The 26,116-nt window shown below is 44.0% G+C and overlaps 2 protein-coding genes across 2 annotated transcripts in view; one reads left to right on the top strand and one right to left on the bottom strand.

Moving 5' to 3' along the window:
• LOC127051893 (uncharacterized) overlaps positions 1 to 12,152 on the bottom strand; it is a 119,866-nt gene extending 107,714 nt beyond the window's left edge. Inside the window, exon 1 of the mRNA XM_050954857.1 lies at positions 12,055 to 12,152. Coding sequence (XP_050810814.1) covers positions 12,055 to 12,067 — 13 coding nt within the window. The 5' untranslated portion in view covers positions 12,068 to 12,152. The remainder of the gene's footprint in view (positions 1 to 12,054) is intronic.
• FSIP1 (fibrous sheath interacting protein 1) overlaps positions 1 to 26,116 on the top strand; it is a 597,082-nt gene that overhangs the window by 63,449 nt on the left and 507,517 nt on the right. The window lies entirely within an intron of this gene.

The following is a 26,116-nucleotide window of genomic DNA, read 5'->3' on the forward strand; positions in this document are numbered from 1 at the left end:
CCCCCACCTCACCCTACTGATCTACCTACCTACACATTCTCAAGGCCCACCTGTGGCTACACCCCTATGTGCGCACCTGCACGGCTGTACTAATCAGCTGCACAGCCCTTGATGGCCTCTTGTGTGGCTGTGCAGGCATGCAGCTTAGAGGGAACACGGGTTGCAAGTGCTTTGGAGGATAGGATTAAAATTCAAAATGATCTAGATAAACTGAAGAAATGGTGTGAAGTAAATAGGAAGAAATTCAACAAGGACAAATGCAAAGTACTCCACTTAGGAAGGCTCAATCAGTTGCAGACATACGAAATGGGAAATTACATTAAGGAAGGAGTACTGCAGAATGGGATCCGGGGTCATAGTGAATCACAAGCTAAATATGAATCAGCAGTGTAACACTGTTGCAAAAAACCAAACATCATTTTGGGTTGTATTAGAAATGTTGTAAGCAAGACACAAGAAGTAATTTTTCCGCTCTACTCTGCACTGATTAGGCCTCAACTGAGTATTGTGTCCAGTTCTGGGTGCCACATTTCAGGAAAGATGTGAACAAATTGGAGACGGTCCAGAAGAGAGCAACAAAAATGATTAAAGGTGTAGATAACATGACCTATGGGGGAAAATTGAAAGAATTGGGTTTGTTTAGTCTGAAAAAGAGAAGACTGAGAGGGGACAGGACAATAGTTTTCAAGTACATAAAACATTGTTACAAGGCGGAGGCAGAAAATTTGTTCTTGTTAACCTCTGAGGATAGGACAAGAAGCAATGGGCTTAACTGCAGCAAGGGAGGTTTAGGCTGGACATTAGGAAAAACTTCCTAACTGTCAGGGTGGTTAAGCACTAGAATAAATTGCCAAGGGAAGTTGTGGAATATCTATCACTGGAGGTTTTTAAGAGCTAGTTAGACAAACATCTGTCAGGGATGGTCTGGATAATACTTAAGTCCCGCCATGAGTGCGAGGGACTGGACTAGAAGACCTCTCAAGGTCCCTTGCAGTCCCATGCTTCTAACATTCGAGACAGGTAGCTTCATCCTTCTCCTCCATACTGCCTGTGTGCCAGCAGGAGGAGCACTGAGCACCAGAGAGTCATCTTGCTCTTAGTTCAAGTCCACAGTAGCTGAGAGGAACAAAAGGACAGTTCTGATCAGCATCAAAGTCACATGTTCCCTTTATATTCATGAGACAAAGGAGCAATAGCAAGACAGTTTGCCTGTGATGTGAATTCATTAGGATTATTAGGAAGGCTATCAAGTTTAATTCTGGAGAAGATTACAACACAAAGATGGTTCCCTTGATTTGGTTTGCTGACTTTAGTCTCTATTCTTAGCATAACAGGCAGCTCAGACTAACACAGTGGTCTCCAACCTTGTCTGATTGGATCCTCCCCTTTGTGACAGGTTGGCACCCGTCCCCAGCCACACCTACCCATATCCCACCAATCCCACATGCTCTGCTCTGATCACTTTTACTTTTACTTCCTGTCCCATGTTTTCTCTTCTGCTTAAAATTTGACTGTACTTTCTTCTACCAGTCTGGCTGTGCTCAGGGCCAGCCCTAGTCCAAATGGCGCCCCAACCCCCATTTGTTAAAACTTTTGAATACCTTATTTTTTATTGCATTTGTAACCTATTTCACGACTTTGATGCATGATTTGCATGCATGATTTATCCCTATCATATAAGACAATAAATTTGCATGTTAGGATTTGTAAATCTGTATTTATTCATGCCATATATAAGCAATTACAGAATGCCTGAACCATGTTACTTCAAACATTCTATTTTCCCTTTTGTCGCTAATAACATAAACAGCACCCCGAGCCCAGCGCTCCCCAAGCCTGGCACCCCAGGCAGTTGCCTAGGTCACCTGCCCCTAAATCTAGCCCTGGCTATACTAATCCACCAAGAAGTAAACTGTGAGGTCACATAATACTGTACGCTTCGCCATACCCAAACATTGGGCCTTATTCTGCAAATGCTTACTTGTGTGAGTAGTATTATTAGCCCAGATCCTCAGGTCTGGCCAAGCTGTGCTTTGCACGGACACTGAGGCACCAGGCTGCTTGCTTCTTACACCCTCTGCATGACCCTTTTATATTCCTTTGCTGAAATTTACCCCCCTCTCCCATGATATAGGGACCCAGCACAAATCTCTCCAGACCCTTATATGCAATAGAAAAAGCCTCCACATCCTCTGGGGTAGAAGGCTGGAAGGGGAGGAGGCACAAGCAGGCCATGAGAGGGCCCGAGTGATCTATGTTTACATGGATCCGTTGGCCCCAACACTCCATGGGATTGGTGTAGAAGGATTGTTGTGGATGCTATTCTAGTATATCTGAGGGAGGTGGAGCAGGGCAACAAGGAGCCACTCCCTGGATCTAGATTAGGATGGTAAAATTCTTCTCCCCAGCTGCCCTACATTCCCCCATGTGGAACCTACTTATTATGGCTTTCTGTGGATGGAATGGATTTGACCATCCCAATTAATATTCCGTCAAGCACCTCTCAGAGAACAGTTCCCATGATAAACCCCATGTGAGTGTAGCAGGGCCGTAGCAACAAAGAACGTGGCCCCCTCCGAACATATGTCCGGGGCCCCTTACAATGCAGAAACTGGAATGTGGTATTTATTTTATACAATATACAGGGTTCATATTATGTATACATAGGCCTACAGTGTACATGTATTCCGTATTTACGCAAAGCGCTTCTTTCGAGCCTTGTTCTCCGCAAATTGGTTAATCAATGCGTCATAGTCCAGAGATCTGGCAATCTTGTTTTCGACTGAGATAACTGCAAGTGCAGAAAGCCTGTCATCTGTCATGGTTGAGCGCAGGATATTCTTGATCAGTTTCATTCTGCTGAAGCTCCTTTCAGCACCAGCGACAGTAACTGGTGTGGTCAGAAGAATTCTGATGCAAATGCAAAGATTCGGATATATCTCCTGAAGGCTGTTCTTGTATATGTACATTAAAAAATTGTTTGCCGTGACAAGTCCTCTCTCTTTCTCGATGACATAAATAAAACGAATCAATTCCATTATGAGTTCGTTGGCATCAATGTCTCCCATTTTTCTTTCAAAATTTTTGCTGTGATTCTCCAGTTCATTTTCTCTGTGACACTGCTTCAGGCTGTTAGCATTGTACAGAAATCCAAACAACTTATACCACTCAACGAGTTGGTCAAATCGCGACGAAACAGAAGATATGGCGTGATCAGTGAGAACAAGAAAGAACTGTGATTTGAATTTTTCTTCAGCAGAAAGACGACTCGAATCATCAGCACATTCGTAATCAAACATTCTCTTCTTATGTCGCACCCTGGTTTCTGGAAACACCTGCTCAATACCCATATGCTCTGCTATTTCACGTGCATTTGTGACCACAGAGTTATATCCTGTATTTCGATAGTCTTCCAAAAACTTCATTCTAGCACCGACTTCTGCCTGCAGTACATCAATTGACACATCTGGTGACTGAATTAATTTGCTGGTTTTATTGACGTGAAATAGTATATCGTACCATGTGTACACAGTCAGAACAAAAGGCCACGTAGTAACATGGTCTAAAAGCACACTGGCTTCTGGTGCTGTATTGCCATCTTTCTTTTCGAGCGCATATTCTTGCAAAGATGACAAAGCATTGCACAATTCTTCAAGGTGATAACGCAATGGCTTCACAGCATCAATTCTCAACTCCCAACAAGTGTCCAATAACCCTTTAACAGATATTGGCATATGTTCTTGAAGTATATCCCAACATGAAGGTGAAGAAGAAAAGATAACGTATATTCTGTTAATCAGACTGAAAAAGTCAACGGCATATTTCGATGACTTTGCCGCGTCTGAGATCACAAGATTCCAGGTGTGAGCTCCACATGGTACATACAAGGCACGGTCATTTATTTCTAGCATGCGGGCTTGAACTCCTTTATTCTTTCCTCTCATATTTGCGCCGTTATCATAAGCTTGGCCTCTCATGTCAGCAATGTCTATTCCTAAGTTGTTTGCCTTTTCAAGAAACGCTTCCAATAAGCCCTCGCCAGTTGTATCATGAACATTAAGAAAACCAACAAACGCTTCACGAATATTGACACCATCTTCACCGTTGCATTCAACAAAGCATAACACCACAGACATCTGTTCTTCATGTGACACGTCGGGAGTACAGTACAAAATAACTGAATAATATTTTGCTTTCTTAAGCTGCGCTATGTTGGCCTCTTGAATGTTACTGGCAACAAGTTGAATCAGCTCTTTTTGGATCTGTGGACTGAGGTACTGAACATGTGTCTCTGCCTTCTTATCTTAATCCTCTGTAAAAGTTCGCTGAGGACAGTATCATACTTTGCAAGCAATTCAAACAGTCCCAAAAAGTTGCCATTCAAAGGATCGCCAAACTTTTCATTACTTCCTCAAAATGACAAGTTTCTTTCGGACAAGAAAATAATGACATCAACCATGCGTTTGACAACATTTCTCCAGAAATCTCTTTCTTTCAGAAAAGCCTGCAATTCGAGTTGGTCAATAGATGTACGGTTTACTATGCCTGACCAAAGGTCAAACCATTTCACCATACAGTCTTGATGACCTTTGCCTGTTTCATGCTGCTGAAGTCTTTTTGACAGTGCTTTCCAAGCAGATGTTCCACGACGTAGCGGTATGTCGCCAGTGCCAAATAATTTACAACAAAAACAAAAAATGGCATCTTTCTGAACTGAGTACATTAACCATGAACGTCTTATTTTCTCGCCATTTGCCATGGTTCAATAGAAATGAGTACTTGTGAACCTCCGTCTTTCCTCGTTAAATGGAAATTCGTAACTTTCATTCTGCTGCGGTGGGCCACGTGCAACAATGTCACATACTTCCCTGTCCGATATTATAGACGGCCAATCTCCTGGATCATCAGTCAGTGGTTCAGATTCAGATACTTCTTTCCCGGCAGCAGCTGGAATATCTGTCACAGTTTGTTTGGTAGAACAACTGGCTTCACCTTCGACCTCACTTGAAGCACTTCTGGATACTTCTGGATACGATTCGTCGCTGCTAGCGCTGTCCGTTTCATGTGCCTGTACCTGTACGTTGGATTGCAGCGCAAAATACGTTGACAACTTTGGAATTTTCTCAAGTTCCTTCTCGGCATCTTTTGCTGCCTTTCGTTTACTAGCTCCGCTCTTATACATTCTCTTAGACATCACAAAGGACGCTTCTGCATTGGAAACAATAAAAAACTAAACAACTAAATTAATAACATTTATCCGCCGACCGCCATTATGAACACAAATACACATTCTTTGAATGGGTCCAACTAAAATTCGAAACTGACCGACAGACAACTGATGTAGCCAATAGCATTATGATGTATCATAATGACTTCATGGTTTTGTCAGTAAAACCGACATGGATTGTGCAATAGCGTCAATAAATGTCACTTACCTAGTTATACCTTACATTTTTTTTGCCACTTTTAGGGGCCCCCTTCCTTGTGGGGCCCCCTCCAGTCGGAGGGTACGGAGGGCGCTCGCTACACCTGTGGAGTGTAGCCAGCAGCTTGTAATATTTTTCAAACTATTGAATAATGTACTGTTAATTACACAGGCAACAGGACCTGTAATCAATGGGAAGAAAAGTCTCACCTCAAATGTGGGAGAGCTGTTCTAGGGTTTTTTTAGCTCAAGTATTTTTTACTGTATCAGTTGTCTCTACTCAGTAGGATGGACCCATTAATTTACCCAAATATATATCAAAGAAAGGGTTAGAGTGGTGTGAGGTAATTCCAAGAACTCTCACAGGCAGAGATCAAAGCAGCTGGAAATGTTGCAACTAAAAGACCAAAGCTGCTGCCTCGTTGGAATGGAGAAGAATCTAATGGGGCTGGAGGTAGCATCTATAAAGTTCATAGTTGTGGGGGGAGAGGATGGTTTATTTAATTGCTTCTTAATGACATGTCTATCTTAGGTGTTTCTAGGATGCCCATCCCAGTAGTATCTGAGCTCCATCTCAGCTGTCTGGGAGCTAGTAACAGAAAACTGCTATTTGATCTCACTCCTTCTCCTTTATCTAATCTCATCTCTCAATAGCATGCGCAGCAGCATGGTATCTGAGTGCCTCACAGAAATGACACAAAGTCAACAACCTTCCTTGGAATCTTCTTTCTGTGTTGAAATAAAAGTTAAGGTTTAAAGAAAAGGGAAATCCAAATGGGTACTTTGTGATTCACCTATACCCACCCCTGCAGCTGGCCAGAGGGTGGAGGTCATATCCTGTGTGCAGAAAAGGAACACTGTTTTATGTGCAAGAGTTCTAATGCTAATATAATAATAATTCATTAATAACAATAATAGCATTTATATAGGGCTCAGCATGTTCAAAGCTCTGTGCAAATACTAATTAATCCTTACAGAACCCTTATGGGACAGTGTAATGAGGTATACAAATCTCACACTGGAAAGCAAGGGGTTAAGGAACAACTCTGAGCTCAGGAAGCCCCGCCCAGACGCATCTGCCAAACCTGCATAAGCAGATGGTAGGGCTTTAAAAAGGTGAGAAAAGCTCAAAGTGGGGGTAGGTGGGTGGAAGGGAGCAGATGGCTGCTCTGAAGTGAAAGTGCTGCCCAGGAGCTCGTTGCCTGAGACTTGACACCACAGACCTATACCAACCTACATATGAGAGGCCCAGGACTGAGTGTGCAGGTCAGAGACTAGACTGAAGTGATTTACTCTGGAAGCTAAAGGAGGCTGGGGCAGGAAGTGGTCTGAGAGGTGGCTGATTAGCACCCCAGTGTGCCAACTGGAGACACCCAGACATTGGGCCCTGGACCAGAGCCTAGTGGAGAGGGTAGCCTGGCCTCCCCTACCCATTCCAAGAGGACAACAACAAAGAGCTTTCACCTAGGCTGAGAGGCCAGCTGGAAAAGATTGACTGTTCAAGGGCCCAGTCCCCCAAATTCTTGTGCTATGGGGGGGACTGGAAACCCTTGGGGTTGACAAGTTGCTAGAAAGACTGGGAGCAGCCAAGTTTATCTCCACCCTAGACCTCGCAAAGGGGTACTGGCAAATCCTTTGATGTCAGAGTCTCAGGAGAAGACTGTTTTCTCCATCCCATTAGGTCTGTGCTAATTCTGAACTATGCCGTTCAGCCTCTATGGGCAGCAGCCACTTTCCAGAAAGTCATGGACCAAGTGCTGCAGCCACATGGCCAATATGTGGCAACATACATAGATGACATAATGATTTACAGTCATAATTGGGATGACTATATGTGCGACATGTCATGTCCACCCTACAAGCCCTTGAGAGTGCAGGACTCAAGGTGAACTTGATCAAGTGTAGAATGGCAAACTGGGAAGTCACATACCTTGGCTACACTGTGGGATGGGGCAGATTACGAGCACTAATTGGCAAAGTTCAGGCCTTATAACTTTTCCCATCCCAACAACCAGAAAACAGGTATGGAGCTTTTTGGGTCTAGTGCGCTATTATAGATGATTCATAGCAGATTTTGACACTATTTCAGTGCCCCAAACAGATCTTGTGAAGGTACTAGTACCCAAAAGATCATTTGGTTGGAAGAGTGCAACAGGGCATTCAGGACTCTAAAGAACCATGTGTGTCAGGACCTGGTACTTTTTCACTCAGACTTTGAAAAAAAGTTTGTTGCAAACTGATGCCTCTGCAGGAGGACTTGGAGCGATCCCTTCCCAGGAAGTTGAGGGAGAGGAGCAACTTGTCCTCTATATATGCAGGAAACTGTTCCCCTGGGAGATAGCCTATTCAATCATAGAAAAAGAAGCTTTGGCTGTGAGATGGGCTATAGATATTATTTAGTGGGAAACCCCTTCTCATTAGTGTTGGCTGAATGACATGAAGGACATCAACCTCTGGATTATGCAATAGTACCTTTCATTACAACTGTATAGTTTTCAGGTATTTCACCATGCTGGGAGGACCCATCAGAATACAGATTTCTTTTCCCACAAGGGTGGGGATGCAGGACTGGAGAACAAGATGCCATGTCCTGTTTTAAGGGGGTGGGTATATGATGGGGTATACAAATCCCACATTGGAGATCAAGGGTTAAGAAACAGCTCTGGGCTTGGCAAGCCCCTCTCAGACACACCTGTCAACCCTGCACAACCTGGAGGCAAGGCTTTAAAAAGAGGAGAAAAGCTCAAAGGGGGAAAAGGATGGAATGGAGCAGACAGCTTCTCTGAGGGGAAAGTGCTCCTAGGAGCTGATTGCCTGAGACTTAACACCACAGATCTGTAGCTTACAAAGGAGAGGCCGGGGACTGAGTGTGCAGGTCAGAGACTAGACTGAAGTGATTTACTCTGGGAAGCTAAAAGAGGAAGTGGTTCAGGGGAGTGGCTGCTTAGCACCCCAGTGTGCTGATTGGAACCACCCAACCACAGGCCAGTGGAGAGGGTAGCCCAGGCTCCCCTAGCCACTCCAAGAGGACGTTACGGTGATAAAGAGCCTTTACCTAGGGTGAGAGGCCAGCTGGAAAAGACTGACTGTTCGAGAGCCCAGTCTCCCAAATACCTGTGCTAAAGGGGAGGACTGGAAACCCTTTAGGTGAGGCACTGAAGGACAGGACTCTGTTTCCACAGGGAGACGACCTACCAACCCTTGCATGATCACTAGGCAGCACTGTCGGTGGCTGTGCACCTCCTACAAGCAGGTAGGAAAATATCATCCTTATTTAACAGATGGAGTAACTGAACTATCGGTGAAATGACTTCCCAAAGTCCTTAACTAGTCAGTAGCAGAGCCAGGGCCCCAGTCCTTGGGCCTGGATGAGCTGTTGTCAGTACAGGCCCTGAGGGGAGAAAGCAAGGTGGTTTTATGCTATCTTAGCACTTTCTCAATCCCCAAGTTTGCCACAGGGACCAGTTTGGCCCTCCACTTAAGTTAGAAATGCCTCAATGTTACTCTGATGGCCATGTGTCACAGCCCCCTTGGGGGCGGTTGTGGCAGCTATGAATCGCCAGAGGAGAGCACTCCCCATGCATCCTCTAGACCAACAACTCTGAGAGTGGTGGTGGCCTAAGGCCAGGGAAATCTCCAACTGCCTGCTTAAGCTAACTCCAAGACTTCTTTGTGTCGCTGGAAGAGCGCAAAGGAGCTGTCAGTGGGCTGAGGATCTTGTTCCAGGGCTTCCATATACTGATGTGCATCAGGATGCTTGCTTGTTTCATCTCCTATTGCAGCTTCCTTAACCTGGTGGTCTTGTTGGACAAGGAAGGGGTCACTCGCCAGGCAGTGTCCCACCATTTTCATGGTTCAGATTCATTTTAAGCTCTTCCATGCTAGTGCAGTGGCAGACCCCAATGTATTTAAGCCTCATAAGAAATAATAAAACCCTTGCCATATACCCTTAGTATTCCCTTTAAGAGTGGTCAAAGGATTTGAAGAGGAGCTCTCATTGGCAGAAGCTTCTTTACAGTTTCATGTCCAGACTTCATATCACATAAACTTTAATACACCTCTACCCTGATATAACGCTGTACTCGGGGGCCAAAAAATCTTACCGCATTCTAGGTGAAACTGCGTTATATCAAACTTGCTTTGATCCGCTGGAGTGCGCAGCCCCACCCTCCAGGAGCGCTGCTTTACTGCATTCTGTCCGAATTTGTGTTATATCAGGTTGAATTATATTGGGGTAGAGGTGTATTTCTCTTTCTGAAATGGGTTCATCAATATTTCTGTGGTATTACTTACTTCATAACTTGCTGCAGCGTCAGCCAAAGGTGCCTGGAGCCAGCACTACAATATCTCAAGTCAGGCTAAACTAACAGTGCCTGCAATTAATAGGGGATCATGTGCCCAAGTCCTATAAATAAATGAAAGGGACAGAGTCATCCTTTGGAGGCTCGTCACCTTTTAGGCACTCATGCATACCTTAGACGCACTGGGCCAGCACGACAGCTCAGGAACAAAATGAGCAATTAATTAAACAAATGTACAGTAACAGAGGTAATGGAGTAACTATCTACACAGTGGGAAAGTTTCCCAGAGCCACGTCATCTGACTAGAGAAGGCTGGAAGAGGAAAGGAAAGAGTAAAAAAGAAAAGAGGTTCTGATGAGTTGAGAAAAGTCCAATACAGTTATGTCTCGAACATAGAAGGGCCTGATTTTGACCTCACTTAGGGTACGTCTACACTACAGGATTATTCCAATTTTACATAAACCGGTTTTGTAAAACAGATTATATAAAGTCGAGTGCACGCAGCCACACAAAGCGCAATAATTTGGAGGTGTGCGTCCATGTACCAAGGCTAGCGTCAATTTCTGGAGCGTTGCACTGTGGGTAGCTATCCTGTAACTATCGCATAGTTCCCGTAGTCTCCGCCGCCCATTGGAATTCTGGGTTGAGATCCCAATGCATGATGGTGAAACAGAGTAGCGGGTGATTCTGGGTAAATGTCATCACTCATTCCTTCCTCCGTGAAAACAAAGGCAGACAATCATTTCACGCCCCTTTTCCCTGGATTGCCCTGGCAGACACCATAGCATGGCAACCATGGAGCCCATTTTGCCTTTTGTCACTGTCACTGTATGTGTACTGGATGTTGCTGACAGAGGCGGTACTGCAGTGCTACACAGCAGCATTCATTTGCCTTTGCAGGGTAGCAGAGACGGTCACCATCCCTATTGTACCGTCTGCCATGCCATTGTAAATTGGCGATGAGATGACGGTTATCAGTCGTTCTGAACCGTCTGCTATGCCATTGTAAATTGGCGATGAGATGACGGTTATCAGTCATTCTGTACCGTCTGCTGCTGTCATGGGTGCTCCTGGCTGGCTTTCGCTGAGGTCGGCTGGGGGCGCAAAGACAAAAATGGGAATGACTCCCCGGGTCATTCCCTCCTTTATGTTTTATCTAAAAATAGAGTCAGTCCTGCCTAGAGTATGGGGCAAGTGTACTAGAGAACCAGTGTACCAGAGAATCAGAGAGCACAGCCGCTCCGTGTCAGATCCCGCAGAAATGATGAGCTGCATGCCATTCTAGGGGGTGCCCCTGCAACAACCCCACCCGTTGCTTCCCTCCTCCCCCAACTCTCCTGGGCTACCATTGCAGTGTCCCCCCATTTGTGTAATGAAGTAAGAAACACTGACTTTTTAGTGAGATAAAATGAGGGGGAGGCAGACTCCAGCTGCTATGATAGTCCAGGCAGGACATTAAACGGTGGTGGGGGAGAGGAGCCCAGCCTCCCACTGCTATGATAGTCCAGGCAGTACAGAATCTTTTCTTTAGACATGAAAGGGGGAGGGCTGATGGAGCTCAGCCCCCAGTTGCTATGATGAAGATGGTTACCAGCGGTTCTGTACCATCTGCCAGGAATGACCAGGAGTCATTCCTATTTTTACCCAGGCACCCGCGGCCGACGTCACCGAGGCCAGCCAGGAGCACTCACAGGATGATGAGGACGGCTATCAGTCATTTTGTACTGTACCGTCTGCCACTGGGGAGGAGAGGGGAGAGGATGCTGCTGTTCAGTGCCGCAGCACCGTGTCTGCCAGCAGCATGCAGTAGACATACGGTGACATTGAAAAAAGTCAAGAAACGATTTTTTTCCCTTTTCTTTCACGGGATGGGGAGGAGGGGTAAATTGACGAGCTATACCCTGAACCACCCCGGACAATGTGTTTGACCCTACAGGCATTGGGAGCTGAGCCAAGAAAGCAAATGCTTTTCGGAGACTGCAGGGACTGTGGAATAGCTGGAGTCCTCAGTACTCCCTCCCTCCCTCCATGAGCGTCCATTTGATTCTTTGGCTTTCCATTACATTTGTCACACAGCACTGTGCTGTGGACTCTGTCCATCATAGCCTGGAGATTTTTTCAAATGCTTTGTCATTTCATCTTCTGTAACGGAGCTCTGATAGAACAGATTTGTCTCCCCATACAGCGATCAGATCCAGTATCTCCCGTATGGTCCATGCTGGAGCTCTTTTTGGATTTGGGACTGCATCGCCACCCGTGCTGATCAGAGCTCCATGCTGGGCAAACAGGAAATGAAATTCAAAAATTCGCAGGGCTTTTCCTGTCTACCTGGCCAGTGCATCCAAGTTCAGATTGCTTTCCAGAGCAGTCACAATGGTGCACTGCGGGATACCGCCCGGAGGCCAATACCGTCGATTTGCAGCCACACTAACCCTAATCTGACATGGTAATACCGATTTCAGCGCTACTCCTCTCGTCGAGGAGGAGTACAGAAAGCGGTTTAAAGAGCCCTTTATATCGATATAAAGGGCCTCATTGTGTGGACGGGTGCAGGGTTAAATCGGTTTAACGCTGCTAAATTCGGTTTAAACGCGTAGTTTGGACCAGGCCTTACATCAGTACTGTTTTGGGTTCTACTACATAGATCACTGGTCAGTTTTTGGCTGGCTTGACGGCAGTTGTATTGGTGACCCAAACTCTGTACCTCAGTGGTGGTATCTTCATCCCAAACAAATCCTGTTATTTAGCATGATGTGCTAGTTCAGCCACAAGTTATTGGCCTAGAGACAGGAATCACTGGGAGAAATTCCCTGGCCCGTGTTATGCAGGAGGTCAGATTAGATGATCATAATAGTCCCTTCTGGCCCTAAAAACTACAAATCTGTGCATTTTATACTGGTATAGCTCCACTGACTTCAGTGGAATGCTGCTGAGTTGCACCAGATTAAGATCAGAATCAGGCCCCATAACTTCAGCCATGCAGTCCAGGTCTAAAGTACTGAGGTGTATGTGTGAAGAAATGCCATCTGAACCCCTTTCCACATTGCTTTCAAGGACATGGATTAACAACATTTTGGCTTGCAAGAAAATACTCAAGGCCTCTTACAACACTTGGGGCTTTCCCACAGTGGGAAATTGGCAGTGTTTGAAAACAGGTTTCAACAACTGATTTTTGAAAATAGTCAGTCTCTGGATTGATGATGCAGGCAGGGCTCAGTAAGCAAGAGAATCATCTCTATTTATTACTGGCAGAGGATACAAAGGCAGTTCCGCACCTGCTGCTGGTAGTACTGCTGTACCAGCAATTCCTCTTTCTGTATGTGCAGGAAACATACTCCTGCAAACATCCTCTCAGAGGTACTTCCCTCCGCCAGCAGGGAGGTGCCACACCTTTAGGGAGCCAAGAAACAGCTGCTCCCCCAACCAGCACAGCAATTCCATTACAATAGTAAGGCCCCCATCCACTCCAGAGTACTGCAGAGCTCTATTTCATAGTTGTATAGCATGGGTATCTCTCATATTTTAATCTGTGTAGCAGGATGCAGGCATTTCCAATGTCATGTCAGCTAGCCCTGCTCAAGGTATGTTCAGATGTTCAGGGGATTCTCATGTCTTCTGTTCCATCTCTGTCTCAGAATTCCTGGCATCCTTTCCTCAGGGGGAAGCTTTCTGGCTGCCCTTGGCATCGCCAATCAATCGCTTTGTGAGGTTGTGTTTAGGCCTTGGACTGGTGCCTGGTTTTCAAATCCCATATACTTGGTGTGCTACTAAGGGGTGCTTCTCCTGACCTTGGCATCTCTGTTCCACAGTGGACTGAGACTACAGAGCTTTGGGCCTGCAACTTCTCCATTACCTCTCAGATAACAGTCAGTTCTTCCGATCAGATGCAGTCTCCAGAACTCCCCGATAAGATGGTGTGCATTCCAGATTCCACTTCAATTATTCACACCGGGATTGTACTGCAGTATCTTTCTCTCAGATAGTTTCTCTCTCACTTCTCTTTTAAATAAGACCTGGTTTAACCACAGAGAAAGGTTTCCAGGACTGACATGTATTTACTCTAAGTGGGACTCTGTTTCGTACCCTTTTTCAAAAATACCTCCTGGAACTATAAGGGATCAGAGACAATTCCTATAACGTTCCTAAGGATGGTTTTGGTAAGAACAGCTAGAGAAGAGACTTGCTCCATTTCACAGTATTTAGCAGTTAAATGGGAGTAAATCTTCAACTCTCTATAACCCCAACCTTTGGGGACATGAGGCTCCATATCTGAGCTTTGAGGCTTGGGCCCAGCTCTACATTTAAAATAATAGTATAAAATCCTATGTCCATAGAGCTTCGTTTTAGATATGAAGGATTAATCTTCATTTACCTGAAGGTTCCTAACAAAACTCTTCTAAGTTCTTTTTCAGCAACCTGAGGATTACTTCTGAACCAATATAAAAGTGTCACACTCACACTCACACAGAATGAGCAAACATTCCCCTGACCAGAGAGGATCCATAACTCATAAAGCTGATTATAAGCCAGAAGTAGCAGATTCCCCAAACCTAGACTCTGAGTAACACTGATGGCAGACAGAATCTGGGGTTTCTGAATGCATGAATAATCAGATGAGGACTCCTCCTTGACTACTAGATGTTGAAGGTCATAAGGATATATTAAAGAGGTAAGGTGGGTGAAGTAATATATTTTATTGGACCAACTTAGTCCACCTTGTCTCTCTAATATGCTAGGATCAACATGGCTAAACAACACTGCATATAGGGATATGTGACATTCAAAAGCAGATTTTCCATGGACTCCCTGTGAATTCTCAGATTTGACCTACAGTGTTCTTAGTTAGCTAACGTGACACTGAATGCAATTTGTCCAGGTCTATATTCATCATTCAGTCACGGGCATCATCGTGTCATCTCATCTGAACTCTTCACAATTTCATTCAAACACTAAAAGTTTGTAATGCAGACACACCTCTAGCCCTTTCAGCTGTGCAAGACTAATGGGTAAAAACTTTACTCCTGGGGGCATTCTGCACCAAAAAATTAAAAATTCTGCGTACAATATTTTAAAGTTCCGTAAAATTCTGCAAATTTAATTTGTCAAAATAACACTACATAATCAAGTCAGTTTCAATTATTTTGGTAATTTATTTCAAAATACCTGTCAGCAGGTATGTCTGTAACAATACACATACACACAAATTCCCCCAGGAGTAGAGAGTTCAAGAAACCCCTATGACAACTCAGTTCCTGTTTGTCTGCCCCCTTTTCCACCCCGAGTCCAGTTGGGGGGCCAGACATCCACAACCCCTCCTCCCAGAGCTCACCTGTGAAGGCCCCCCCGCCAATACACCTGCACCCCCTCTGCCCAGAACCCAGCTGAGGGGCCCCCCTTGACCAGACACCCCTGCCCCCATCCCAGGTTTGCATGGAGTTTCCTGCATGTCACCCTCTTCTTCCTTCAGGGCATGCTGGGAACTGCACCTGATGGGAACCCTCTAGTTCTTTCTCCCTTTCTACAGCAGTGTCTTCTATGTGCGAGGTGGGCTCTGCTGAGTCCAGAGGCTCCTAGTGGCGGCTGTCAGCAGTGCAGCTCATTTCTGTCTGGAGAAAGGAATTTCTGCATGCACAATGTTAATTTCTGCAAAATTGTGCATTGCGCAGTGGCACAGAATTCCCCCAGGACTAAAACTTGCTTTTGTCAGTGAAGTAAGTCTCATGCAAACTGGGATCATATTCTGTATACTAAGAAGGTGTATTTCTACACATAAAAGCTCCAAGTAGAACAAGTATCACTGAGAGAATTGATTTGATGGAATGTCCAGTTCTATTCTAGATGAACTCTGTTGTTGAAGGAGAACAGCAGTGCGACCAAGGATCCACTTCAGATCAAATCACAGATGTCAATAAGAGGACAGGATTGTGGGAGCAGCTTGTGAGGTACAGAGAGGGTAGATTGAAGCATATGGTCCAATGTGCTTGAATCCCAGCAGCACACATCTGCTTCACAGATCTGGCACAGCCTTAGACCTCCAACCGAAGTTTGTTTTAGCTCCCATGAGAGTAACTTAGAAGAGAATCCAGTAAAAGTAGAGTTCACTTCAAACTGTGTATAGACAATGATATTGGAATAGCATGAGGAGCAGCAGGAATTTTCCTGTATTTGGAACAGAAATTCTTACTAACTCAAAAAGCAGAAAAGAGTCCTGTGGCACCTTATAGACTAACAGACATATAGGATCATGAGCTTTCTTGGGTGAATACCCACTTCGTCAGATGCATCTTACTAACTCAGTCTTCCCAGACTAAGTTAAGATCAACCCTCATATACACCTCCTGCCTAGCATTACTTGAATTTGCCCAATAACTGAAGGAACGTTGCATTTGGTAGAAACCTGGGATTTTTAGAGCAACTCTTTCTAAATCTCCAGCCTTTTAAAGTCTGTGCACCGAGCCCACCCTGCCTGCTTTGGACAGAAGAATAAAAAACAAAACATTTTATAACACTCATGACTCATGTCTTGCTCACCCAACTGATCACACAGTCTGATTGTTTCTGCCACTTTACCCACATATTTGTCATGGGATGCATGAACAGGCAGATCTCGAGTAGTAAAGAGATTATTTAACTTCTATATTTGGCACTGGCATGATTGTTTCTGGAATACTGTGTCCAGGACTGGTGCTCACAATTCAAGAAGGATGTTGATAAATCAGAGAGAGTTCGGAGAAGAGCCACAAGACTGATTAAAGGATTAGAAAACATGCCTTACACTGAGAGACTCAAGGAGCTCAATCTATTTAGTTTAACAAAGAGAAGATTAAGAGGTGACTTGATCACAGTCTGTAAGTACCTACATGGGGAACAAATATTTAATAATGGGCTCTTCAGTCTGGCAGTAAAAGATATAACATACTCCATAGCTGGAAGTTGAAGCTAGACAAATTCAGACTAGAAATAAGGTATAAATATTTAACAGTGAGAGTAATTAATCACTGGAACAATTTACCATGGGTCATGGTGGATTCCCCATCACTGACCATTTTAAAATTAAGATTGAAGGTTTTTCTAAAGCTATGCTCTAGGAATTATTTTGGGGAAGTTCTATGGCCTGTGTTATACAGAAGGTTAGACACTAGATGATCACAATGGTCCCTTCTGGCCTTAGAATTTATGAATCTCTTCCTGTTGTTCTTGTTTCAGTTTAGGGCCCATTTTCTCAGACAGTTAAGTTTTACTGCGACTACATCTAGTAAAAACAGTACTGCCAACCCCAAGCATTCAATATGAGTCAAGCCACAAAAAGTCATGAGACTGGTTTAAACAATGTGAGATTTTAAAAAATAAATGTGGGGATCTTTTTATTTGCCTTTCGGTGTCTGCACCTATACGGTTCATATTTTCATGCTTGTCTCCACAACAGCTAGAAACTTACTGTTTTTATAATGAAAGCTGAGCTTCTCACAGAATCACTTGACTCCAAGAGCTGGGCCTTTAAGAAAAACACCAAATATCATGAGACTTGTGTAACCGCCACACCTCCTGGATGTGGTGCTCTGTCCCCCGCTAGTAGCACTTAGACCACTTGAGATTAATGAGTCTCCTCTCATTAATCTCAAGTGGTCTTTAGCTTTAGCTACTAGGCTTGTAATTTTTAGCTCATGCAGTAGAGCAGTTCTCTTCACTATTTTTGAAGTGAGGGCCACTTTGGCAAAAAACCTTCAATGTGAGCAGGGCTGGCTCTACTGTTTTTGCCGCCCCAAGCAGCACACTGAATTGCCACTGTGGAGGGTGGGGGCAGTCCGTGTGCCATTAGGGCGGCATTTGCGTTTCCGTGGTGGCGGCAATTCGGCGGCAGCTTCTGTCTTCAGATGCAAGACAGAAGCTGCGCCGCGTGGACAGCTGAACATAGAAGCTTATGCCGAATTGCCGCTGCTGCAGAAACGCGCGTGCCGCCCTAACGGCACATGGACTGCCCCCGCCCTCCGCGGTGGCAATTTGGCGAGCTGCTTGGGGGCAAAAACACAGGGACTGCCGCCCCTTGCAGATTGCCGCCCCAAGCACCTGCTTGGGATGCTAGTGCCTGGAGCTGGCCCTGAATGTGAGAGCCACATCAACCCGACACAGACGGCTGAACACATACCCGTTACAGGCGGTTGAACACTCCGAGTTCTTGGCTGGTTGATATGGTAATATTACTGTTATTGGTAATATTACTTGGGATGCAAGATGGGTTATAGGGTGCGGGCTCGGGAAGGAGGCTCAAGGCTGAAGCAGGGACTTGGAGTGCAAGAGGCGGCATGAGGGGCTGGTTCTGGGAGGCTGCAGGTTGCATGGTAGAAGAGTTATTCAGAACCTGCCCATTGAAGGAGCGACACTTACTTCAGGCAGCCCCAGCCCCACACAGCTCTTGGAAGGGGCCAACACGCCTCTGCAGCCCCTGGGGGGTCACATGGCTCTGCACGCTGCCCCTCTCTGCAGGCACCACCCCTACAACTCCCATTGGCCACAGTTCCCCGTTCCCGGCCAATGGGAGCTATAGGAGCAGTGCTTGCAGGCAGGAGCAGTGCACAGAGACCTCTGCTCCCCCCTCTGACCCCATGAGGGCATGCTGGCTGCTTCAGGGAGTGGCGTGAGGCCAGGGTAGGCAGGGAGCCTGCCTTAGCTGCAGCTCCACTGCACCGCTGGAGAGTGTGATCAACAGGGAGCTGCAGTTAGGGTCCATGGGAGCCACCACTGGCTTGCAGGCCTTGCACTGAAAAACACTGCAGTAGAGGCTCATGCATTTAGCTGCAGAGCTCCTAGGTTCAATCGTGCCTGCTGATAACTGGAGTCTGTTGGCATTACAAGTGGGGGCTCATCTGGGATATCAACTGGGAAGTCTCGAAAGCTCAGGACACACTTCCTCAGCTAGGGGAAATATGTAACCACTCACCTCCTGGGTGTGATATTCTGTCCCCCTCTAGTGGCACCTAGGCCACTTCAGATTAATGAGTCTGCTACAGCCTTAGCTAATAGTCACATGACTTTTAGTTCACACAATAGAGGTTCATGCATTTAGCTTCAGAGGTCCCAGGTTTGATCTTGCCTCTGATGACTGGGGTTTGTCAGCGTTACACTTGCAATAAAATCATGAGAGTTGACAACACTGTATAGCTGCTTACAAGGTTATATAGCCATTTACATCTGTACAAAGTGGGTATAAAATGCTATTGCATCCGAACAGTAGCCCACTTTGCATAGGTGTAACTCACCAAAGAGGATGAATGGACCAGTGGCTAGGATGCTGGCTTCACATTTGGGAGACCTGGGTTCAAATCACTTCCCTACCACCAACTTCCTGTATTAACCTCAGACAGCTAACAAGTTTGCCTCAGTTTCCCCATCTGTATATTGGGAATAATAGCACTTCCCTTCCACATAAGGAGTGGTTGTGAGGATCAATACATTAAATGTTGCAAAGGACTCAGATCCTACTGTAAGATGTGGAGACTCAGGGTTTGGCTAGATTAGGTGATCACAGACTCAAATGCTAACCATTTAAAGTTCCAAATAGTTCATCTAATCCAAAAGCTGCCCATCATGTTAAAAATGACTCCAGAAACCACAAAGTAAGAAGCACTTGTTTTATTAATGCAAAACAAAATCTCAGCTAGTAAAGTCTGCCAAACATTGGGATCTTTCTGGAGCTCTGATGGGCTTCGTAATGGGTCACCACATGTCACAGATGGTTATTGCTTCCAGGGCAGGGTCTACTTGTAGGGTCAGATTCATATTTACTCACACTAATGTAAAACCAGTGTAATGCAACCCTCCATGCTCCAGGTTCCCTAAACCTCCAAATGCCAGAAGCTGAGACTGTATGACAGGGGATAGATCACTTGAAATTGCTCTGTTCTATTCATTTCCTCTGAAGCACCTGGGATGGGCCACTGTCAGAGACAGGATACTGATCTAGATGGACCATTGGTCTGACCCGGTAAGGCCACACTTATGTTCTTAACTCCTTTGAGTTTAGTGGAGTTACTCTCGATTTATACTAGTACAAGTGAACGAGATTCGGGCATAAGATGACCAGATAGCAAGTATGAAAATCCAATATCAGGACTGTTCCTATAAAATCGGGACCTCTGGTCACCCTACTGGTCACCCTGCTCAGGCCCCTTCTTCTTCTAGAGAGTAAGGAAAATGGTTGAGACAGAATGTTAGAGAAAGCACAAATCAAAATGTAGCGAAATATCCAAGAAACATATGTTACAATGGATTTTTAAGGAAAACTTGTCTTTTAAAAAAAAGGTGAACAGAGCAACTGTTCTGAAATATTTGTCTATTGTTGATTACAAAAGTAAAGTAGCTACAATAGCACTAACACCTTTATTGAGGTGTAGTGTAAAGCTGCATGGTTGATGCAAATTGGTGGGTTGTCAATTTACTTCTCTTCCCCTAAGAGTCAGTAATGTTTGTGGGTTACAATTATATAATGAAGAAGGATATGGTAAGAAAAGATTTCAATAGTCAGTTCACATGGTTCAGTATGGCTTCAAAAGATACCAAATTTAATGAAGGCTTATAGGAAAAATGCCAGCAGATCTTGACAACCACAGGGCCTATCCTGGGAAGTGCTGAATATTTCACTGAGCTCAGGGATATATTATAGCATTTCCCCTCCAAACAGTTCACTCTGTGTTCTCCAAGGGAAGGAAACCATAGAACTTTGGTTTTGTAAATCTTTGTCAGCTGAGATTTTGCTTTGCAAACCTAAAGCCCCAAGTAATATAGATCTAGGTCCTGTTTTCTAATCAAACTTCCAAAGTTTTCGTGGATTCACAAAATGATCCCAGTTTTGACTCACATGTAGAAATCAGCTTCCTCACTGTGACTACCAAAAAGGTGAGCCAACCCAGCCCTGACCTGCAAGCCTGTCTGATAAAAGGCCTGAATCAATCCTGCCTATCCAATTTTGAGGCGAAGTGGGCACTGGTCCTATTCTTTATGATATGGGCACACAGTTGTCTATATGCTGTAAGACTGCGTAAATATTCTTAATGTGAGACTCAGAACATGACCAGAATTCTGAGAGAAATCTTGGTTGTGAAGCTAAAAGTTATTTTAATGCACCGTCTGTGACATGTCCATGTCTCTCTATCTGGTTACAATGAATCCTTGGTGCTGGCGCTTCTCACCAGTCACAGATAAGCTCTGGAGAAACAGCTCATTTGATTGACAGCTCATTAGAAACTACAAGACCGGCGAAACCCAAACTGCAGACCATCTCTTTCTCTCTCTCTCTTTCCCCCTCCCCCCATCTGTCTAGTCTGGGAGTCGTGCTGGTCAGCACTGGCCTGAGTGGAACAAAGAACTCAGGAGACACAGGAGGAAAACAACATCAAATTTTAATAGTGTTCTAAAAAGGCTGGGTGTAATGGATCAGGGCCAAGGTCTCCCCCGCCCCTACTGCCTAGACGCTTGTATTTACTTACCATATATAGACATGCAGAGAGCATAGATCGTGCCATGCTGCACGTACACACGTGTGTACACATGTGAATACACAAAATCCTACCTTATATATTCTGGAAGGCACAATGCTATATAAACCCACTTAAACATAAAAAGTTATATACAAGACAGGCATTGAGCAAATACAATGTTAATAGAGGAGGCAGCAGTAATTTTGGATGAGGTCACACCATGGGCCAAATTCATCCCTGGTGTAAGGCAGGGGAGTTACACTGGGGTGAATTTAGTTCAGTGTGTCTGTCTACTGTATATTATCAAAACTTGTTTATGCAAATCCTCTTTAAGCATCATGAGATCATAATCCCCCATATTTACAAGACTTCTACTAGTGATAAGCCTGTCAAGTCCTGAACCCATTAACTAGAATGCCAGTTTCTTCAAGGATCATACCAGGATCTCCCAGCTCACTCTAAGGCTCCTGCTCTTGAGGGAGAATGAAGCTCCCTCTGGAATATACAAACTCTAAAACGGAGTGAACAATTTGTAACCTATAATGTGATGCATTATGCCATTTTTTCTATTTATGGGATGTCATTTTGCAATGGCCTTAAATGGATTTGTTATCTGAAATTATTCAGTGGCATTTTCCACAATTTTTCTCTACTCTATAGCGTAGTACTTGAGTTGCATTGCTTACTTGTGATTGGTTCCCAAAGATGCATGGTATGGTTTCTATTCTTGACTGGATGAGTGTAAACCATATACTGTAGTCAGGTTTCTGGTATAAATTCTCAGAGAAGAGGAAGTTGTAATCCACGCTCCATGAGTATTCAACTGTGTGAGCTTCATCTTCTGTGAGTTTTTGTGCTAGTAAAACTGAATCATACAACTATTAGCAGACAAGAATTAGATAAAGAAAGTAGACACAAATGGGCCACGAACACAGCCAAACTGAATTTGTTTAAAAATATTAGTCAATTATTTGCTGATTTTTTTTTTTTGCAAGATTCTCCCAGCATTAGTCAACACAATGAAAACTGAAAGAGAACTTCACAATAGAGCACACAGGTTGAGGGGACTAGAAGATAAGTGCTGTAAGACAATTTAAGTTTAGAAAGGCTCTGACGCTAATGGAATTTAGGTAGAATATTTGCACAAAGACTACATAGAATTAATGGAGGTATTAGTCTGTGAAAGGGATGGAGTGAGAATGCATGTGTTAGTGTGGGACTGCATTCATTGGTAAAATCTGCAACCACTAGTCTGATTCGCCTTTGATCCTAGTGTAAATCAGGATTCATTGAAGTCAGTACAGATACCCTGCTATAAAACTGGGGTAAGTGAGAAGATTATCAGGCCCTTTATTCCAAATCTAGAAAAAAAATTACCTGTTCAGTGACATAATAATCATAACAATAATGTTTTGTACTTATATAGCACCTTTCATCTTTAGATTTCAAAGAGCTTCACAAAGGTGGGTAGGTAAATTTATCCCCATTTTACAGATGGAGGAACCAAGGCTTAAAGAGGTGATGAGACTTGTCTAAGATCACCCAGAGGTTCAGAAACAGAGCTCAGAAAAGAACCCAGGTCTCCTGATTCCCACTCCCTTGCTCTAGCCACTGGACACACTGGGCCTGATTCTCCCCTCACCTACACCAGTAACCTCATATCTGACAGTTCAGAATCATCCCCAAGTTATTGTACATTAAGATAAAGTACTAAGCACTATGGACTTAGATGCTGTAAGGTCTCTGTATGCAGAACTCCATTTACTTCAGTGGACGTTAGCCATGCAGAGTGTTTGCAGGATTGGGACCTCCAAGACGAGTAGGTGGTTTATAACTATTTTTAAAGGATTTATATATGTGTTTGGAGGCCAACGAACCTTCCAAAACTAGGGGGTACAGCTACAGTACAAAAAGAGAGCTTAACCTTCTTTTCCTTAGTAAATGCTCCCCGAGTTCATGCTAATCAGAAGGAACTATTGAATCAAACTGCAAGTGCTTTTGTATTTTTGTCATTTAGCTTTCCCAGAGAATTATGCAACACAAAGGAAAGTAGGATTCTACAGGTATCCGGCATCTCAATGGGGCTTCAGACAGAAGCCATCCTATCACTTAATTGTAATTTCCCTTTAAAAAGAAATATATTATTCTACAGTAAAGACCTAAACATTCCAGCTTACAATAGGGTTGCTACAGAAGCTTGGACCAGTAGAATATTGGAATTTTTTTTTAAAGGTTTGATATTAGAGGCAGCATTGTCTATTGAACTGAGCACAGGGCTGGGAGCCAGAAACCCCTACATTTAGTGTTATTATTTATTATTTGTTTTTGGTAACACTCAGACTTTGCTAGGTGCTTTCCAGACATTTGAGTGCTTGCTTCTGGAAGCTCACAATCTAGGGACAGACAGATCCTAGATAGAGGCTAGAAGAAGGGAAATCACCAAACACTGTTTACTTTCTAATCCTGGTTCTACCACAGAGCCATTGAGTGGTCAAGTCAGTTAAATCACTTATGGTAGTTATATATTAAGGTGATAGAACCTTAAAAAAATTCAGGTAGATAAAGCCTAATTTTCAAAAGTGGCTAACTATTTTGGGTGCCCAGTTAAAGCATCCAAAAACTGAGGGCCCCAGAATAAGCGGCCACTGCTAAAGATTTAATCTCTCTGCCTTAGTCTCCACTTCTGTAAAATGGAGATAAGATATTTGCATCATGGACACTGTGGGTTTCACTAATGTCTGTAAAGTGCTTTGAAGATGGAAAGCATTAAGTATTATCATTAACCCAGAGAATAACATTGGAAGTGAGCATCTCCCAACCTCACATCTGGAAAAATTATTGGGAGTAAGGGAAAGGTTATGTGAAAAATTGAGCAGATGGAGGGAGAAAATGGAGATGACTGAGAAAAAAGGGGGCTGAAAGGACAAAACATTACAAAAGAGAAGAGGGACAGCAGGAGAAAACAGAGGAAAAGACACAGGAGAGAAAAATTGAGAGAAAACTCTATAAGATAAAATGTATCTGGCCAGAAATAGCCCCTAATGTTAGTCCCCAGGAGTAGTTCTGCTTCATGATGGATGAGGTCAGGTGTCAACAAGTGCAGGAGCAAGCAGGGAAGCCAAATTGCTTCACAAAAGGCAGGCAAACGGAATAAACAAATTGTGAGTAATAAAGCGGAAGGAGAAGTTGCTACATTTCTATTGTCATTTACAATTATCTCTGCCCCCAACATTACCACCTAGCAGTGGGATTCAAAACACCATCTGATTTGACTGCTCCCTTGGCATCACTTCTTTCCTGTCCTATTTCCTTTGGAATCAGCTGTAACTCCACAGTCTGTTTAAAGCACCCTGCCAAGGCTTTAGTGAATGCTGCCCACAATTGCCTAAGCAGCTTTCAGCCTTCCTCTGACCTGTGCAAAAGAGACAAAACTGTTCTTGTTTTGTTCTAGGCCCTTTTGTGACCCAGAAGCTTGGGGGCAGATTTTCAAACGTGGATGTGCGTGTTTGCATGTGTCCAAACTGCACACCTGAAAAGTCATACAGCCCCCAATTTTTGCACCTATCTGCTGCAATTTGCACACACATACTTGAAAATATGGCCTTTTGGGTTTTGCTGCATTTCTTTGATGTGGCTTTTTGCAAATGCAGCAAGGTTTTCATTTACAAAATGTTTTTTGCCTAGAAATGTATATTTTGAAAATGTCATGTTTTCTTCTAAATGAAACTCCCTTTTTTGAATTGTGATAGGCTCATTTTCCACTCCAAGATGGCCCTATTTTTAAGTAAGAACCCCTCACATTTCATCGTTCTTTTCACAAAAATGGATCATTTTAAAAATTCAGATCAAAACATGAAAACCACTTTGGAGGGTTTCACATTTCACTGTGAATTTTCCACATGATTCTACAGTCTTCTCAAATTACTAGCATAAGCCTGCATCTGCACATCCACACCAGGGAGCAGTAAGAAGGGAGGGAGTTCAAATGATGATCACTTCCCATTCCTCAGTCACCACGTTTGGTAAATCTGGATGACAACAATAATATTTTGTACTTTCATAAGACCTATCATCAGAGGAGCTCAATGTGCTTTTATTTCAGCAGTGTTCTATACTGTACCACGCAGAGGTTTGGAGTAGTATTATCAGCCCCATGTTACAGATGATAAAACTGAGGCACAAAGCAATTAAGTGACTTTTCAAGGTCACACAGTGAATCAGTGGCTAAGCACAGAACAGAACCTACATCTCCTGACCCTGGGGCCCTGTGTTTTAACCAACAGACAGTGCTTCCTGCATGTAGAAACTTCACCTCCATCACTGAACATGTTTTAAGATTTGCATGACAGAGACGTGGAAATGAAAAGAGATTGAAAGAAAGAAGCAGGCCCAGTGAACCTCTCGCCAGATTTAAGGAGGAGTCTTTACTTGGGTTTTGTAAGAGGATCTCCTTGTGTCTTTAATAAATAAAGAATTTGGGTGACACAGGACCTTCTTGTCTCCAATGGAGGACATTTTTTTCCCTGGGAACCTGAAGCTCAGTTATTAAAAATGAAAATCTGTCTCAGCCTTTCAACTCACTTCCTAGAAACATCAGGTAGTATAAAGGGAAGAGGAAGAAAGGAGCCAAAGCGGAGGACCCTTTCCCGATAAAAGCATTGCTGCCATTGGGATCTCGGCATCAGAACTGCTGTACCTGAGTACAGAGGGGAAGAGGTAAGCTATGATATTTAGCATATTTCATGTAAGAAATATCCAGTTCCCTTTTCTATGTATGGTGTAGGACAGGGGCTGCCGATAAGAAGCTTCAGTATTATAATCCAAAGAAAAACTTTTTCAAAGTTTCCAGCAAATCTGCTGCTTATTCCCCCGGTTGTACGTGAGGATTGACGTTTTCATGAGGGGGGGAGGTTTCA

This window comes from Gopherus flavomarginatus, chromosome 5 (genome assembly GCF_025201925.1).
Source record: "Gopherus flavomarginatus isolate rGopFla2 chromosome 5, rGopFla2.mat.asm, whole genome shotgun sequence".
In the NCBI taxonomy this organism is placed as follows: domain Eukaryota; kingdom Metazoa; phylum Chordata; order Testudines; family Testudinidae; genus Gopherus; species Gopherus flavomarginatus.